The sequence below is a fragment of the Patiria miniata genome, unplaced genomic scaffold, assembly GCF_015706575.1.
Source record: "Patiria miniata isolate m_02_andy unplaced genomic scaffold, ASM1570657v1 HiC_scaffold_9, whole genome shotgun sequence".
NCBI lineage: Eukaryota > Metazoa > Echinodermata > Asteroidea > Valvatida > Asterinidae > Patiria > Patiria miniata.
In genome coordinates this window covers 5,440,638-5,458,459 of record NW_024037076.1, presented here as the reverse complement: position 1 = coordinate 5,458,459, position 17,822 = coordinate 5,440,638, and the positions used below count along the sequence as shown (strand labels likewise).

At 43.6% G+C, this 17,822-nt stretch overlaps 1 protein-coding gene across 1 annotated transcript; it reads right to left on the bottom strand.

The window, feature by feature from the left end:
• Positions 1 to 120: 120 nt before the first annotated feature.
• On the bottom strand, positions 121 to 14,447 carry LOC119720775 (F-box/LRR-repeat protein 6-like). The gene is made up of 11 exons (XM_038190614.1): positions 14,259 to 14,447; positions 11,421 to 11,674; positions 10,105 to 10,491; positions 9,340 to 9,529; positions 8,519 to 8,653; positions 7,539 to 7,661; positions 5,877 to 6,041; positions 3,870 to 4,046; positions 2,873 to 2,959; positions 1,176 to 1,330; positions 121 to 717 (listed from the first exon to the last, which is right to left on the bottom strand). Exons 2-11 carry the CDS (start codon positions 11,624 to 11,626, stop codon positions 558 to 560), a joined length of 1,785 nt encoding a protein of 594 aa, XP_038046542.1. The 5' UTR covers positions 11,627 to 11,674; positions 14,259 to 14,447; the 3' UTR covers positions 121 to 557.
• Between the last annotated feature and the right edge of the window lie 3,375 nt (positions 14,448 to 17,822).

Genomic DNA, 17,822 nt, shown 5'->3' with positions numbered 1-17,822 from the left:
AACGAGAAAAAAAAACACATCTCTAAACTGGAATAAAAGAGTAAATGAATCAGTCTTAACGGCCGTTTCAAACCTTGCAGAGTCATGACCTTGATGACGCGCAGGTCACTGGTCATGCAAAATCCAACCAATCAGAGCGTGAATTCATCAGAGTATCCCAGCGTCCTGTTTGCAGGGCGGGGGTACGAGTGAATGGAGGACAGACCCCATTGCTTGCCCTGCAAATGTAAACAATATGTGAACTTCCAAACCGCCTGCATGTTTATTACCCTTGATGTGTTTACCAAGATTATGTAACCGGACCGGAAGCAGGAGGAATAATGTTTATATTCACATAATTGAGTAGTCGGTTTGATATGCTTTAACCATGGAGTTATAACTATACACAATGTATATTGCCAAAGAGACATTTTGTCGAGAGGGGGCGCTATTTACGTTTTCGCAAAATGCAGAATGGCTTGGTGCTGAAAGGAAGGAAGTGGCGTCGACTTTTGGTGCCAAAAGGAGCCCATGGGAGTGAAAGGGTTAATTTTATACAAAAAGGTTATTACTAGAAATTATTCCACGTATTCTAATGAGCTGGCCGGTGCGGTTTTGAGGTCTTCTTTCAACTGCGTCAAGGAGTCGCCGTGGTAACTGCGTTTCATCCCTCGCGGGAGGCCACGGCAGGAGGCGAGATGGAGCGAGACGAGGGAGGGACAACCCTCCAAGATTGATCTAAGAAAAGAGAAGGTTTCATTTGTAATTTTTTTTCCATTTGTGATGCATTCTTTCAAAACTAGACAGCTTGAGATGGAGATATAACTGAAAAAAAGCAATGTGGGACAGATTTCTGTTTGGATTTTCAGGTTCAGTTTTTAAAATTTGTAATCTTAAATGTGTCTAAAATATACTGTTAAAGTTTCAGATCGTGTTTTTTTTCCCTTCTAAAGGTTCTTTGTGGATGATTTGCAGAGGTTTAAGTTCAATTTTCCCCAACTAAACAAGGTCTCATATGCTTGAGACCCCACAAGAATCTCGAGACTTTTGCTCGGAGATCGAGGTCGATGCCAAGTTCTTCGAGTCGAGACCTTGAAATTGTCGAGACCTACGAAAATCGGTCTCGAGACCGGTCTCGATACCGAGACCTGCCTTGAGACCTACGTCGCTGGTGAGGGGTGGTTTCAGGTACTGACCTGACTCTTTCTGCTGTAATGGACGTGCCGGCAAGGTTGATATCTCTGAGTACAGACTGACCAGGCACACTGGAGAGCTTCTTCATAGCGATGTCCAGGGACATTGCTGGGAAGACATTCCAAGACAGGTCCAGCTCAATCAGGCTGTGTTGCCACTAAAAACAAGTGTTTAGCATAAAGACTTATTAAAGGCATATAGGATCATTTGCATTCATCCCAAAAGTAACCTACTAAATTATTCAAAAAGCCTATTGGATTAACCCTTACCCTCCACGGTATTTTGGCTAGAAATCCTGCCAAACGCAGCAAATGCAACATTTGTCTAAGTGACAAGCCTGCCCAGTGTAGCAAGATCCATCAGGTCAAAAGTCTCAAGGCCAAACTGCCTCAGAGTGTGTGGTCCCCGAATGCAGCAGGATACAACTGTGGCATTTGTCAATGGAACTAGCTCTTGTTGTCTCAGAAGTGGCCTTTTATGTATGCACTGGTGTTGGTAGCTGAATGCATCAAAGTGAACCAGGCTTTTCCACCTGATGCACTGTGTTGCGTCTGGCAGGGTTAGGGTTAAAGATCATACTGGATCATACTGCCTTAGCTTGGACTCCATACTTCATACACTTTACTGCATCCAGTTCTACTACATAAGAAACGTTCATCATTTGGAATCCCTCAGTCTCCTGACAACGGATAGCCTTGGTCAAGGCGTTCGTCATCATTCGTCCGTATGCAGTAAAGAATCGGCAGCATATCCTCGCCATGCAGTGCATTAAAAATACAGCGCGAACAGCGACCTCATGCGGCCACTATTTTATGCAAATCACTGCGAAAGCTTATGTTTTTCTTCATTTTGCTCTAGATTTCTAGCGCGCACGACCTCATATGCGAATACAGATTAGTGAAGGTGGGGCTAATATGTGGAGTGTCCCATATGTGGTGTGTCAATTCCATTTTTGTAGATATCTGTCAAAAAAAATCCATTCTGTCAAATTTTATGTCAAACTCGTTTTTTTTTACACAAATTCTGTCAAAGTTAGCCGAAAATCAGCTAAAACGGTCACCCTGCATCACACCTTGGTAAATCCCGGCGTCATCAAATTATTTGCAGCTACTCGCCTTTGCGGACGTGTCAGAAACCACGTTTTTTGCGCATTGGTGTTGGGTGCAATGTGAGACACACAACGTGTGTGTATGTATTTATGTACACTACATGTCACACGTTATCGCCATATGAACTTTCACTGCTATGCAAGTTTCCACGCAACGATCGACCAATAAGAAAATGACTTTTAAGGTCAGCTTTAGGCTATTAGAATAATGAGCATCACCCCCAAAACATGCATGGACAATTGGACCAAGGCATTCGTCTGGATCCAAATGATTTGCATAAAATAGTGGCCGCATGAGTTTGCAGTTCGCGCTGTAATTTTAATGCACTGCATAGCGAGGATATCCCGGCGATCGTTTACTGCGTACGGATGAATAACGACGAATCCCTCAGTGTCCTGACAACGGATAGAGTTTACTCAGTCCAAAATGTCGGATATCCCCGGTTCTTTTCAGAACCTCAAAGCTCACAAAGAGATTTGTCACATGGTACAACCATAAACTCAACCGTAAATTTGTAACCGTTACTAATTTTTTTCAAAATGGGTGTCGGTCATTCTTTTGTATGGATAATATTCCAGGGCTTTGTTTACCTTGTGTATAATGGCTTCAATGCCCTCATATCGAGACACTGAACACTGTGAGATGAACAAGTGCTGAAGGTCGTACACAGGAAGTCGCTAAAGGAAAAAAACAAAAACACCAAAATCTCATAAACCACAAAGAGAAACTGACTGGGTGCATTTATAATAATTATAAAGTTGTACAAAGAAATTGACTGGAGCAGGGTTCGAACCTGCGCTCTCCGGAATACCGTGCTGGTGCTCTACAAATTGGATACATGTAGCTCAGTGGGTAGAGCACTGGTACTGTGTTCAAAAGATTGCAGGTTCAAACCCAGTTCCAGGTTCAAGTCAAGTTCTTGGTTCAATTTCATAATTAAAAACAAAATCTGTGAGGTCAAATATCGTTAAGGCCGGTTCACACTCGGCGCGAAAGCGAACGCAAACGCGAATTTGTGACATCAGTGCAAGTTTTCGGGCGTTTTTTTTTTACTCACCCTGTACAATGGTAAGGCTGACTTTCCGGTACCTGGATGTAGGCCACATCACACGGGTCAGTGAACGAAGGGTAACACAATGACACAGTCGCAGTTTTGCAACCGTATAAAGACCGGACGAGCTATGGGCTCCGTGCACCAATGAAAGAGGGTGCCCTTTTACTTAGCAACGATGTCCCATGGGCGGGGCATTTTGCTGGTTGACGCGCACCGTTCCTTGTCTGTGACGCACGTACACCAGGGGATTCAGTTGTACTATGTACATGCAGTGCTAGTGGTGGCCGTGCGTCGCGGCAAAATTGCAGTTAGGCAAGATGGCGTCGGTCGGGCACCCCCAACTGTACTTTCTTTGCAGGTGAGGGGGTAATTGTGAACGGAGCGGATAGACCGGCCGAGGTACCGGGGGACCCTTTTCATACCAGGTCTATAGGGTCACTGGCCTTAAAGAACCTTATAGCTCCTTACGGTTGCAAAACTGGGATTGTGTTACCCTCCAGCAATCAACAAGATCGTTATAGAAGCCAACCCACCTGGATACCGACTGCACTGATGTGGGTGCATCCCCTGAGATCCAGCAGCTTGAGCTGGTGTGATTTCACCAGCAGTCTGAGCAGCATGTTGTCATCTATGGCTATGCCGCCGTTAACGACGTCAGTATTGACTGCTAGACTGAGCTCCTGAAGCTCAGGGAAACCCGTCGACTCTGCCTGCCGGGATCAAATACACAATTTAAGAAGAGTGTTAGGACCTGTCTATACTGTACGGTCAAGGACCCTAGCAGGCATCGCGTTGTTGAGCAGTTTTCTTTTATCTTAAGGAAATTATAGGGGCTTTCCTTAGGGGAGTGTGGCCCAATGGTCAGGGTTTGTGACTCATGATCAGAGGGTCAGAGGTCTGAATCCAGCTGCTAGTCGTATATTGTGTCCTTGGGCAAGCCGCTTCACCCCCACTTGCCTCTCTCCCCCCAGGAGTATAAATGGGTTCCGGTATTAGCTGGGGGGTAACCTGTGATGAACTGGCATCCCATCCAGGGGGAATAGAAGCAGGCTTCGCCCTTCACTTTTTTCTTCACTAGCCAGCCGGACTAGTGAACCAGAATCTTTTCACTAGTCCGCAATAAAAACGATTTTTTTTTTTTTTTCCTTTCTATATTAATTTATACGCTAGCGATTTCGGCGCAATATTCGGCATGAAAAAGGCTGAATGCGCGTCAGTATCAGATTTTTTTTCCTCAGACCTCTTTAAAAAAAAGAAGCAGAAATTATGCAGCAAAGTTTCATACCTTATTGCAATAATTTTGACTCACCAGACGGGCTACTAGAGAAAAGTTTTGACTAGCCTGCCCTGTTTTGACTCGCATTTGGCTAGTGGGCTACCACTAAGGTCGAACCTTGGATAGAAGTATTCTCAGTTGTTTCATGCCAAGGAAACTGGAGATAAATGCCGGCCTGATGGGCCATATTGGCTTGTGACAGACTTTATTGCTACTATTTACTATAGGGACTTTCTGCTGTCCCCACAGAGTCTTTGATCCACATAATAACTTTATTGTTCATCACATGTGTAGTCCCCACAATTATGGAACAAGTTAAGTATGTGTGATTTTGCATGGGTTAAATATAAACAAATGAGAATTTTCAGGTTTCATTTGGCCAGTTCACACTGCGCACATACAGTGATAAACGTGATAAGTTGCACATGGTGATACGTGTGCATACATTAATGAACTGCATGACTTGAGACTGGAGGATTGTAACGGACTTGTGATGGATTTGTGATGGACTTGTGATGGACTTATGATGGACCTGCGATGGACTTGTGATGGCCTTGTGATGGACCTGTGATGGGTGGTGGGCTTGTGATGGACCTGTGATGGACCTGTGATGGGCTTATGATGGGTTTATGATGGGTTTACGTTGGGGTTATGATGGACCTGTGATGGACTTGTGATGGACTTGTGATGGGCTTGTGATGGACTTGTAATGGACTTGTGATGGACATGTGATGGACATGTGATGGACATGTGATGGACATGTGATGGTTTTGTGAATGACAGTGAATGACTTTTGATTGAGTTTTGATGATCCTATAACGGATTTGTGATGGACTTGTGATAGACTTGGTTCGACAGTGGTAAGCGCGCATACAGTGATGAACTGCATGACTTGAGGTTGGAGGTCTTGTGATGGACTTGTGATGGACTTGTGATGGACTTGTGATGGACTTGTGATGGACTTGTGATGGACTTGTGATGGACTTGTGATGGACTTGTGAGGGACTTGTAATGAACTTGTGGTGGACTTGTGATGGTCTTGTGATGGATTTGTGATGGACATGTGCTGGACATGTGAATGACAGTGAAGGACTTGTGATTGAGTTTTGATGATCCTGTAATGGATTTGTGATGGACTTGTGATAGACTCGGCTTGACAATGATAAGCGCGCATACAGTGATGAACTGCATGACTTGAGGTTGGAGGTCTTGTGATTGGCTCGACTACAGCAATGAAGTAAAAAAAGTAATGAGCATAATTTACCTGGACTTTGTTGGAGACTTGGCTGGCCCTGACCATGCATCCAGCGAGCCGCAGGACCTCCAGCATCGGACAGCCTCTCTGTAACTCCTCAATGTGTAACATCACAAAATCGGAGGTGAACTTGCAGTTGGAGATGTCCAAGGCTCTCAGGTTACTGCAGTGCGTCTATTCAAAAGGAATATCATCAGGTACCCCAATTTTATGTAAAATGTAGACTCCAAAAGTAAGTATTCAACTACATTTTGGTTTCAGGACAAGTGGTGCCAAATTACTGCTGGTGGTGGCTGATTCGGCTGCCTACTGATGGGAAGCGAAGGAAGGTAGTCAAAATCAGCCAACATTGACAGATAAGTAATGCTGCACTTCTTCCTGATATAAACCATGTTCTATTTAATTATTACAGCTTACATATTATACATGTTTTTAGCTCCATAATTTGTATAATTCAAATTGGGGGAACCACCAACATAGGTCTGGATAGCTCAGTTGGCAGAGCAAACCGGACACTGCAGTTTCAAACCCCGCTCCAGTCAATTTCTTTGTTCAACTACACAAAAAAAAGCACTGTAATGCACCTAGTCAGTTTCCGTTTGTGGTCGTCTTTGAAAACTTGCAATAAAAGGCTGAATTCATCCTGAGTGATCCCTGCTTGCTATTCCCCAGGTTTGCAGCATTGCTAATGTTGCTAGCATCGTTATTATAGGCATAATCCCTGGCTACATGGCATATGGGGTTTATGGCTTCTGATGACTAGCGCCCTTGAACAAATTACCCCCCGGTTCAGACAGGCGTTCCAGAGTCGCGCCGAACCAAATAGATTAGGAGCGACTCCAGGTCGGCCTTATTAGAATTTTGGTTTCAGACAGGGGAACTTAATACATTGGAGTATTGTGTACAAACCAACAAACATAGGATCTTAGCAACAAGCCAGCGTTGTGCAGCGTCGATGTATGGGCTGCGTGCGCGTTCCTTCACTATGCAAATGCCTGGCCGTGTAGAGTACGTAATCGACGCATCGACGCTGACCAGCGTGTACTCTGAGTGACTCCAACGGTCGATCTTTCGCAAAAGACATTGCCGACATGGGGAAGTGGCAACATAGGTCCTTACCTGAACTTAATTGCTACATGTTGGCGAGTCCAATAGGGGTAGAATGCAAAATCAAACAGGGGGTAACTTGAGGTTTACCTCAAGGTTTGACAAGGTTTTGTGGGTTACCTCAGGGTAAAACCTCGAGTTACCCCTTGTTTAATTCTGCATTCTGTCCTAACTTAATAGTACATTTTTGGGGTTATGAACTTCAAAGTGTGCCAAAAAAAGGGCAACCTTCAGAAAACAAATAATTAAAACTGTTTAATGTTTTTTTTTTTTTTTCAATGAAATTATATATTACATTAAAGTCATAACCATAGGCATTGAAGTTGGTAACAACAGGTGAGAGTGGCCCAAGTAAAATCTACACCCTTTCACTTAATTGATTGTGTTTCTGGATCTAGGGACCCAAATGGAATGGGGTAAAGAGGAGTGGATTGAGAAACAGTCATGCTTTAATGTAATAATTTCATTGAAGAAAAAACATTAAATAGTTTTAATTATTTGTTTTCTGAATGTTGCATTTTTTGGGCACACTCTGTGAATTTTATCTAAATCATGTTCCTGTACCTTGAGGGTCTTTAGGATGCCTGGGGCTCCCTTCAGCTTGTTGCCTGCAAGGTTCAAAAGCCTCAAGCGACTATTTAGCGTCTGAAGAATGTGTGTCATGCTTGTAATGCTGACAACATCTGTCTGTGGAGGAAAAAAATACACAATACACAATACACTGTAACAAACCTGAACAATGTTCCTACGTGCCTTTAACCCTAACCGAACTCAACCCATCAAAGCTCAACAGCAGGTTTTGTTTAAATCTGTTGGGATAGGTACAGTACCCCTAAACAGATGGTCTTTTACACTAGGGTGGCATACCACCAGAAACTCCAACAGTGTGTGTGTACAATTTCCCATGTGGGTGTTGGAATTTGCCAGAATGGGTACGGTTCCTAGTAAATTAGGCTGGGGAGTTAGGGTTAAAGTTAGAGTCCATCATTTGTAATGTGTGCATTATGTTCGTTTGAAGCAACAAATGTGCTGAAAATCTAAAGAAGCGTGCTTAACAACTCACCCGATGAAGTTTCAGCTCAGTGAATGCTGTGTATTCCTAGAAAACAATATTCTAGGATCTTGATTTCAAATCAAAAGTTGCTGAGTCATGTTTTGAATTGTTCCCGAATTCAGCATCCGAGACACGTTCTCATCCAGCCGATTGCAGCTACCGGTACGCGATGTCAGGCACTGAACCGACGAATTAAAACAACCGCGCCCTCGTGTGCGTCGTGTCAACGGTTGCGCGCGCTTCGCCAAATTAAAAATGAACTACTGACGGAAATTTCCAACGATGTGTCTTTAGACGCATCATTGGATCTTTCATTGTTTTCTTCATAACGACAGTTTGCCAGAAAGAATAATTTCACAGAGACTTTAGTCCCATTATAATCTTTAAACCAAGTATGCTTTTCAGCAATAATTACGTCAGTTACATCTTGGATAGCTGCAAATGACGGACTATAGCTTTAACTGAAACGATGCGGTCAGTTTATACTTACATTAGTATGAGATAAGTCAATAGTGTGGAGCGTTGGGCAGCCATCAACCAATGAGCAGACGGATGCGGCAGTTAGCTTGATACAGCCATTCAGATAGATACACCTCAGATGCTTGGAGCAGTGAGTCACAAGGGCCTGTGGTAGGTTTCAAAACTAATTCAATAACTGATAATTGCAAATATTATAATCATATAATATTGGATGGCCTTGAGGTGGATACAAGAATATATTGAACGAGCATATTGCAGGAATATACCCCCCCCCAAAAAAAAGTCATCCAATATTATTATTTATATCAGGCCGACTTGATTCGCAAGAAATACAATTCAAGACAGTCTTCATTTCTCCTATTTTCTTAAACTATTTGAAGCTGCCATTGTTATCAGTGCGCATATACGTGGCCTGCGCTGCGCACTGCTCGCTGTGTAGGCGTCCGTGTTCGAAGGTACCGTGCGCTACGCTCTATTGACTGGTTGACAACTGGGAGTTTCTATGCTCTTGATCGTGCGGGAACCAGCCAAAATGCCTGGAAGAGGGAGCGCTGGGCATTATCAAAAGTAATATTGCCCGCAATCCGGGTACTTTTACTGACAATATTGCTGTCATCTGGGTACGGTTTACAAAAGCATACAATACGCTGATTGATTTTTACGGCTGGAAGCCTGATATAAATAATAATTCCTGTTACTGTGTCTTTACACATTCACAAAAATAGCCACTTCCCTTAGACATGTGCTAGTGCCGGCAGCAGCAAAGTAATTAGGACGTGGCCTATAAATTTATGTTTCAATTTTTTTTGGTAGTATCTCTTAATCTTTTACCTTGATTCCAGCATCGGTCAGCTTGGCCCAGCCTCCAAGGTTTACGGACGTCAGACGTGACAATCGGTTTTCTGCCAGCCACTCCAGGGTGGCGTCTGTGCATTTGATGCGGCCGTTGGCAAGGTCCACCTGTTGCCATAGCGACGAGTGAACGGCCCCCTCTCTCCACAGTCTGCACACTCGACACGCTCTGAAGTGCGAAGCAATTCATCAACACATCAGTAGCAATCAATGATTAATTATGTCATGGAAATGTCAACTGTTGCTTCAAGAAGCAGAAAATGACATTAGCACCACTGCCATACATGTCTATTAAATGTTCTCTCTAAGAAAGAAATGTAAAAAGTAGTGGTGGGATACTTGCATTAAAATCCAGATTTTTAAGCTCTGGCAGGAGCTTCTAAAAGTCACTTTGGTGTCCGTCGGTCGGTCCCCAAAAAATTTACCAAAAATGAACCCTGTAAGTTTCCCATAAATTAACAAATTTTAATAAAATAAAAAAACAAACAAAATAAATGAAATACTTCACAAATATTGTTTGTAACAATTCGTGAAGTTGTTTATGAAAATTTTGTCAATGGAGGCACGATATGTGCAGTAATGTTATAGTCACGTGGTATGTCACTTGGTATATAGCGCACTATATTTTTTTATGGGAAACTTAGGGAGCTTATTCAGGCCAAATTGACCCAAAAAATCCAAATTGACAACCTCTTGTCCCCCGAGACAACCTCTTGTCCCCCCCACCCCCACCACTGGCCTTACCTGCACAAAAATGGAATAGCTCCTTCCATCCGCACAACAAACTGAAAAACGTTCAGGAGTGCAACCATAGGTAACCTTTGACCCCAGAGCTGATGACCTTCAGAAACTGACCCCGAATGACCTTGTGACCTGGAGGTTTCAGCAGCATTTCCTCTGTGTGATGCTTCTGTTTCTGTACGACAGCTCGCGGCCTTTGCTTGTTGATCTCCCTTTTTTCTTCTCTTGTTTTTCCTTTCAGATTTTGGGGAAGATTTTGCAGCCATCACTTTTTGTCTCTTTGTCCTTTTTGTGTTTTGCTTTTTCCCTGAGCTTACTTTTTCTCTCCGCTTTGTTGAGGTCTTTTCCTTTCTTTTCGATGAACTGGTTTTCCTTTTGTTTTTTGGAGATCTATAGTGAGAAAATAAAAAAGTGTTAACAAAATATGAAAAAACCCCAGAAAATATGATTGATTAAATATATTACATATATTTAAAATCATGGCAACATTCGATACTGTACAGCCTTTATTTTACATCAATTGTATCGATTTGAAGGAGCAATTGCTGTACATATATTTGGCCATAGAGTCGGCCACATAGTCATGACTATAATGATGCATTCACGTATCACACACACTGTTGCAGTGCTTAAGTGGACTTTGGCACTTAACCTTATTAAAATTTCTTAGACAGAAACATGCTGAAACCTATTTCAAAAGGCATTGACAAACTGAGTTTAATAAGCCATTTGCAAGTTAAAATTTGAATAAAATCTGGAACGCTGACTTAATCCAATGCTTTGCACGTTTTACCTTTGCATTCTCCCGACCAAAGAGACTGTTACTATATCACATGTTTCGGGGCAAGCCTTATGCTAGCAACCCCCAGCTCCGGCATGGTCTGGTGTCTTTGTGCCATTCTCACCCATTGTGAACAATGTATTGGTGCTGAGCGTCTCTTACGTAACTATGCAAGAGCTTGCCCCGAATCATGTGATTAGCAACAGTGTCTTTGGTCTGGAGAATTCAAATTTATAATGTGCCGAGCATTCTGAGCAAGTCAGTGTATCAGATGTTTTTCTAATGTAAATCCCAAGGGCAGGGCATAGGTAACTTGCAAATGGCTTATTGGCCGTGGCTATTAAAGTGAGATGGTTTGTCATACATTGTAGCACTCCAAGAAAAGACATATTGGGCAACTGCCCACATAGGGTTGGATAGCTCAGTTGGAAGAGCAACAGAACGATATTCTGGACGTCACAGGTTCAATCAAACAAATTTCATGTTTTAGTTTACTTGACAAAGCTTCAAGCTTCAAGTTTCAACAATACAAACTTACCGTTTGGAGGACGATGGCAATGCCTGTCTATCATTATCATCATCGTCCGAGTCAATTAAACCATTAGGATCATAATCAGAGTCTTTGTCGTCATCATCCGAGGGCCACTCCTGGGCTCCGTTAGGCAGGAATGAGAACAGCATGGGCTCGGATGGCTTGAGGAGGCCGAAGATGCCTCGCTGACGTGGCCTTTGGTTGCGGGCCATGATCAGTGGCTAGGTACACGAGGAGCTCTCCGGACAGCTAAAATTCCTCTGTTTTATACAAGAAAGAGATTAATAGTGTTCAGTAAGACTGTGGCCTCGTGGTTAAGGGCACTGGATTCGTGGTCTGCGGGTAAAGCTGCGGGTTGTGGGTTCGAGTCCAGCCTGGGGACATGATGCATGTGCCCAAGGCACGCAAGGCACTTTGTCACTCATTGCTTCTCTCCACCCAGGGTACCTGTGAGGGCAAGGATGGTTATTGTGATTGAATTAGCTTCCTTGCGCCTAACAGGCAGCATCGAGCTGTATACTCCCCAGGGAGCTGAGATGGTAGTTGGAATGTTTAGTTGGCCCAGTGATCTGGGGTAATAATAACGTTAAGCGCTTTGATCTTTAGTTAAAAGCGCTAAATAAAAACCTGTTATTATTATTATTATTATTATTATGTACTTGTAAATTTTATAGTCCTTTATACCAAAGTTTAAAAGCGCTTCACAATTATTACCCCTGTTCATCAGGCCATGAAAACAGTTACATGTACCATGAAAACAGTTCCAGATCAGAACAATGTGTCCATTTACAAAAAGATTCCTGGATGGAGAGAGGTATTATTGTGGTGAATTGTCTTGCCCAAGGACACAAGCACTGTGTTCCCCATACGGGTTGAAAACCTCATACCATCGCACACGACTTTAAACCATTCGGACACCTTTAAACCATTTGACAGCTAAAATACTTGGTTTAAGCATTTATATTGTTATTGAATTAAAACCAAAAACCAATACAAAACAAACATTCAAACAAAAACACCTCTGTGATGTCTCCTACTAAAGCTTGCGCCAAAGTAAATGTAAAGCAGGTTTAGCCTCATGACTTTACAAAAAGTTGAACACAGTTCAGCAAATTTCACCACAAATACATGTATTTCATGACGTCGGATTGGCTTCACTTTCGCATTTGCATGAACAAAAAAATTCTCTGTCCTGTTTACTTGACACGTTGTCCATATTTGGTGGTCGCAATTAAAAATACAATGTAGATGTAGATCACATACATGCAAGGGCGTCAATCGCTTGTCAAAACTTTTTTGGGGGGGGGGCATACCTTGATCAGCACCATTGCGAGCTAGCACGAAGCCTAAACAGCATGTGGGCCCCGAACAATTTTGGATTCTAGACGCTCTTCTTACTTAGTGCGAGTAACTTGGACCCAACTTATCACCTTTTTAACATTCGGACATCGCCAGACGAGGTCCGAATGTTAAAAAGGCGATAAGTTGGGTCCAAGTTACTCGCACTAAGATGCTCTGTGGTGCGATCTGAGGCAATTTCTGACCACTAAAACCATTTTTAAAGCAAAATATCATCTTTTTAACATCATTTTCGAGTTTGGAGTTATTGAATCAGCTATTCTGAGATATTATTGAGACTACATTTTTTATTCGGGGACAAAAAAAGTGGGGGGGGGGACAAACGATATCCCCCCCCCCCCCACTTTAAAATGTGGGCCCCCGTGGAAAAATTCTGCCAACCGGACACCACTTTTTTCAATAAATTTTCTAGCGCCAAAAGTTACCTCTTTTATGGTTATTCCCTCCACTTTCCCTCCTCTACTATTACCCCCTCCTTTCCTTAATTTCTATTTATCAATCAGTTGCTCACTTCTTCGAGATTCGAACCTCGAACGCTTGCTTGATACACGAGTCTCTTAACCGCTAGGCCGCGCACGATCGCTGTTGCAATGATCAATCTTTGGACGTATTTGAAGTATTCATTGAAATAAACTAAATATTCATGAGAAAATAAATATTCATAATGACGTATTGCACTATCATTGGCCGGCTCATGCGATGTCTCATGCGACGTCATGGTTATCGATGTCATGCGTACAACGTACCGCTGTTTCAGACACTTCAATCAGTTTTGACCGGCTGCTTCAACTCAGATCTGCACTACATGTGCATGCAAAATGTGCTCCAAAAACACATTTTTACCAATTTTTTTTCGCATGTCCACTCTTTCCTGGATTCCTCTTGGTTGAAATCACAAGGTGAGGTGAAAATTTGGATGTTTGGCGGCAGGTAAGTGGAGTCCGGTTGGCAGAATTTTTCCGCCCCCGTCACCCACCGATCGAAACCCATGTTTACATGATGTAGTTACTTACTAATTAGCAGGCGAAGTAGGGCCTAGAGAAAAATTGTACTTAGGAACTATTCCATCATTCACTGAATCATCCGAAATTATTTTTATGATATAAATAAATAATCGAGCAACATGTGGGCCGCCTACCGAAGCATTCTGGTTGGACGGGTAGGCCTAGTCCGAGTAACTTGGACCCAACTTATCGCCTTTTTTAACATTTGGACATCGCCAGACCATGTCCAAATGTTAAAAAAGGCGATAAGTTGGGTCCAAGTTACTCGGACTAGGGTATGCCTACAAAGATTTAATGTTTTGTTTTGCAATGCTGTATTATGATGGTTGAAAATCGCGTTACGGCTGCCGTAACGATAGCCACTGCAGTAGGCCTACACATCGATGATAGGCGCGTTAATATCTGCGTGGAACCACCGCAATAACCCATTATCTGATCAACTGTAGGCCTACTGTATACATGCATCGATACATATCCTCACCTTACATGCACACAACCACTGCAGAATAATACTATAGGAGTGGTGGTCTTATTCTTAACTACACCGGAGCCAGGAACATGTCGCGAAAATAATTCACTGAATTAAGCCCAAAAAAGCGCAACAACAGCGCCACCAAGAGTTAGAGACAGCCTGAAAATACGCCGATTGTCGGCATGTATGTGCACGTCAGCTTATCAGCCCTGTGTGGGCACACTGGGCACACTGTAAACATTTATAGCGCTTTCTCTTGCTATAATTGTTGACAGAATGATTTCTAACATTAATCATCACAAGAAATATTCATGTTGGCATTTTATCTTGGCATTCAAACAACTAAAAAATATGATGAGAAATCAGTTTTGGGCGGGGCCATATGGTTGAAGTGATCGTATACGCGCAGCGCGCATGTCATAAGAATAGTGAGGCAAACAGCTCCGAACATGCCAATCTTTGTAGTATCCTTGCATGATAGCTACATGTATGTAGGTACCACGTGCTCTGAAACCACACACCCCAACCTCGTCCCCAGGGTGTCGAGCAGTACGCGCCCACCACTACCTGCTCTCTCACCCTGGTATTGGATCATTTGCATGTGCAAGATTTTTGCACACGTATGCAAATGAGGAACAGTCTGGTGCCTGGATATGCGTTACACATTAGCGTTTGTTTTTGTATGCGGTGTCTGGGGGTAAAAACAGAGTCAATTCGTAGCAGCGCGAGCACGGCGTGAGTTACGAAAACACGATTTTTGAAATCAAACTGTTACGATCTTATCAAGACAACATGCAGTATATTTCATATTAATATGAGCAAATTGGAAAGGAAATTAGTATTTTCGAGAAGGCGTGGACGAATGATCGCGAAAACACGTACTGCACGTTTTGAATATATATAGCACCAAGTACACGATAAAAATCCATTACTAGCCAATTGCGGTATCCAATCAGGATACAGGAAGAAAGTTTCCTATCCAGGGTTTACTATTGGAAACGCGGTTGGAAATAAAGTAAGCACTGGGGACGAGGTTGCACACACCCAGACCCAGACATCGGCTCATACATTGGAATGCATGACGGCCCCAAGTTACTAAATGAATAATGAATAAGGCCCAAACTTATAGGTATACACCCTAGAACAATGTAGCCCTTGATAAGCACAGAACCTCAGGTGATGTACAACAATAAACCAAGCAAGCATCGACGCAACAACTTTGTATTATCCATGTGCTATAGTGACAAGCTCACTACATTACAATCTTCAGTACAAGAACCTATATACATAATTGTTACTGTTTAAAAGCTGAGTTTCCAGAAGGCCCGCGACATCACCAAGCCAGACCAATAATCCTAATTCTCACATATCGAACTTGGAAGATACGCATGATAATAATTATAACAGCTAAATATATATATATATAGTTTGATGCTCTTCTAAATTTCCAGTGGCAGTGGCCGCGGGATCACTGAGCGAGGTCGCACGTACTCCAGCGCCCTACATGTGTTGTGTGTGCACGATCGAGCCCGGCTCTTTCCTGCATCGAGCTGAAAATTATGCGCTGTGTCACAAGATGGGACCATGCAGCCGGCATGCATGCAAGATGCCTGAGTTCGCGGATAGTCCACCAGGATAAAGCGTAACAAGCCGGCCAAAACTTGCATGACCTAGCTTGCAGAACACAGTTGCCAAGAAAGGTATCATGATGATTGAACCTTGAGCCAGAGGATGACACCAGTTAAACGTGACCCTATAACTGCATGCACTGACCGGGCTTCGGGCATGGTGCGCTTGAGGACTGCAAACAGCTTCCACAAATGTAACCACATACCAGGGGAGCTGCTCGTCTTTGAAACCCTCCAAGGTCCTCCATGGACCTGTTGTGATACTGGATTAGATGCGCGCGTAGGTCGAAAGCACTTGGGATAGGGTCAACTGCAGGACCTTCCTTGTTGACATCAATTTAAGGAGACAAAATTAGTCATGAGGAAAATATCGCCCTTCCCAGGAAAGTCGAGGAGAAGGTGATAGGGCCGCTGTTGAGAAGGGACACAAAATAATTGCTCCACTCTTCGAGTGACTTATCGGAGGAACCTGGGATGGACCCGTTGATTGAAGGTTTGCTATTCTTGACAGCCAGGTCGCGGATAATCTTCCAAGTGGTGTTCAGTTGACCAAACTTTGTAGCTTAGTCAGCAAGGTGGTTGTCGAAAGCTTTGCCTTGTCCTCAGAGAAGGAGCTGTCCACCTGGCTGCTAGCTCTCCCTCCAGTGGTATGCTTGTTCACTACCAAGCGATTGAGAGAAAATATGCTTGTCTCCGGCATCCGAGTAATCCAAATTGCACCGTTACGCGAGGTCTTATTTTATATATCCTGATGTCCTAATCCCCAGGACTGTTTTGGTAGCTGCGTCAACGGCATCCTGGATGGAACGCGGAGCTGAGTACCGCAGAAATTGAGTTGTCATGATTAGCAGATCCTGGTGCTTGGACTCTGTGTCTGCTGGAAGGTAGCCCATGTGTGACCATCTTGCTGCTTCCTAGTTCTAACGACTTGAATTGTGTAGACTGTTTCTTCCTGAGTGGTACGTTATCAATTTCCTGTTGGCAATAATTATGTGGTCGATCTGGGCCTTGGTTCCAGATGGCTGGTGCCCATTCCAGGCTCTATGACGGTTGAGGGAATTTTGGCTAGGACAGAGAGGTAGCTATTGGCACTATAACTCCTGTCCACCAAACTGGCAATTAACCTTGTCTTTGGTGTTATCCTAAGACTGCGGTGGTATAGGATGATGTATCAGCGCCTGGTATCAGTGAGTTGAAATCTCCCAGTATTACTAGCTCACATTGCGTCGTGGGATCGATGCAGACGGGTGTGCTGTTGTAGTGACCGACTTCGACTTTGCGGATGACATCGCCCTAGTCTCGGATTCGGTGCAAAAGGCACAAGCTCTGCTCTCAGCGTGGAAAGAGAGTGCAACAAGATTGGCCTGCAGATCAATGCCAAGAAGACGGAAGTCATGCGCTTTAACATCGACACTGGGGATGTGAAAATCAACACCAAGGACGGCACTACGCTTGTGAGGTGCTAGAGTTCATATACCTGGGCTCTCACATCAGCTCAACAGACAAGGACATCCGAGTAAGGAAAGAACAGGCTTGGAAGGCTTGCCAAACCTCATCAAGAAGATCTGGAGGTCTACGATGCGGGACAAACTTTTTAAACGAGCTCTATTCCGCGCATCCGTGGAGTTCATCCTACTCTACGGCTCTGAGGCATGGACCCTTACTACAAAGCAAGAGGCTCGACTCGATGGCTGCTACACTTGCATGCTATGAGGATGGCTCTAGACTTGAGTTGGAGAGACAAATTCAGGAATGAGGTGCTCTATGGCAACCTGCGTGCCAAGGATCTCTTCAACTATCAGACTTAGGCGTCTGCGATTGGCTGGTCACTGCGTTCGACATCCAGAGATAGCTGCCATAATGAAAACTTTTGGCCCCAAACGCGCAAAAGCTCTGTATGCACGTACATGTGTACATGTATATAGACTGTACGTTCATGTATGCA

What these genes read in the sequence shown, in the direction of transcription:
- LOC119720775 (XM_038190614.1), bottom strand. Translation starts at nt 11,626, where the DNA reads ATGGCCCGCAACCAAAGGCCACGTCAGCGAGGCATCTTCGGCCTCCTC. An exon ending in GCATCCTAAAGACCCTCAAG is followed by an intron (nt 6,042 to 7,538) that starts GTACAGGAACAT and finishes CCTTTTGAATAG; the next exon opens with ACGCACTGCAGTAACCTGAG. An exon ending in ATTACAGCAGAAAGAGTCAG is followed by an intron (nt 718 to 1,175) that starts GTCAGTACCTGA and finishes CTCTTTTCTTAG; the next exon opens with ATCAATCTTGGAGGGTTGTC.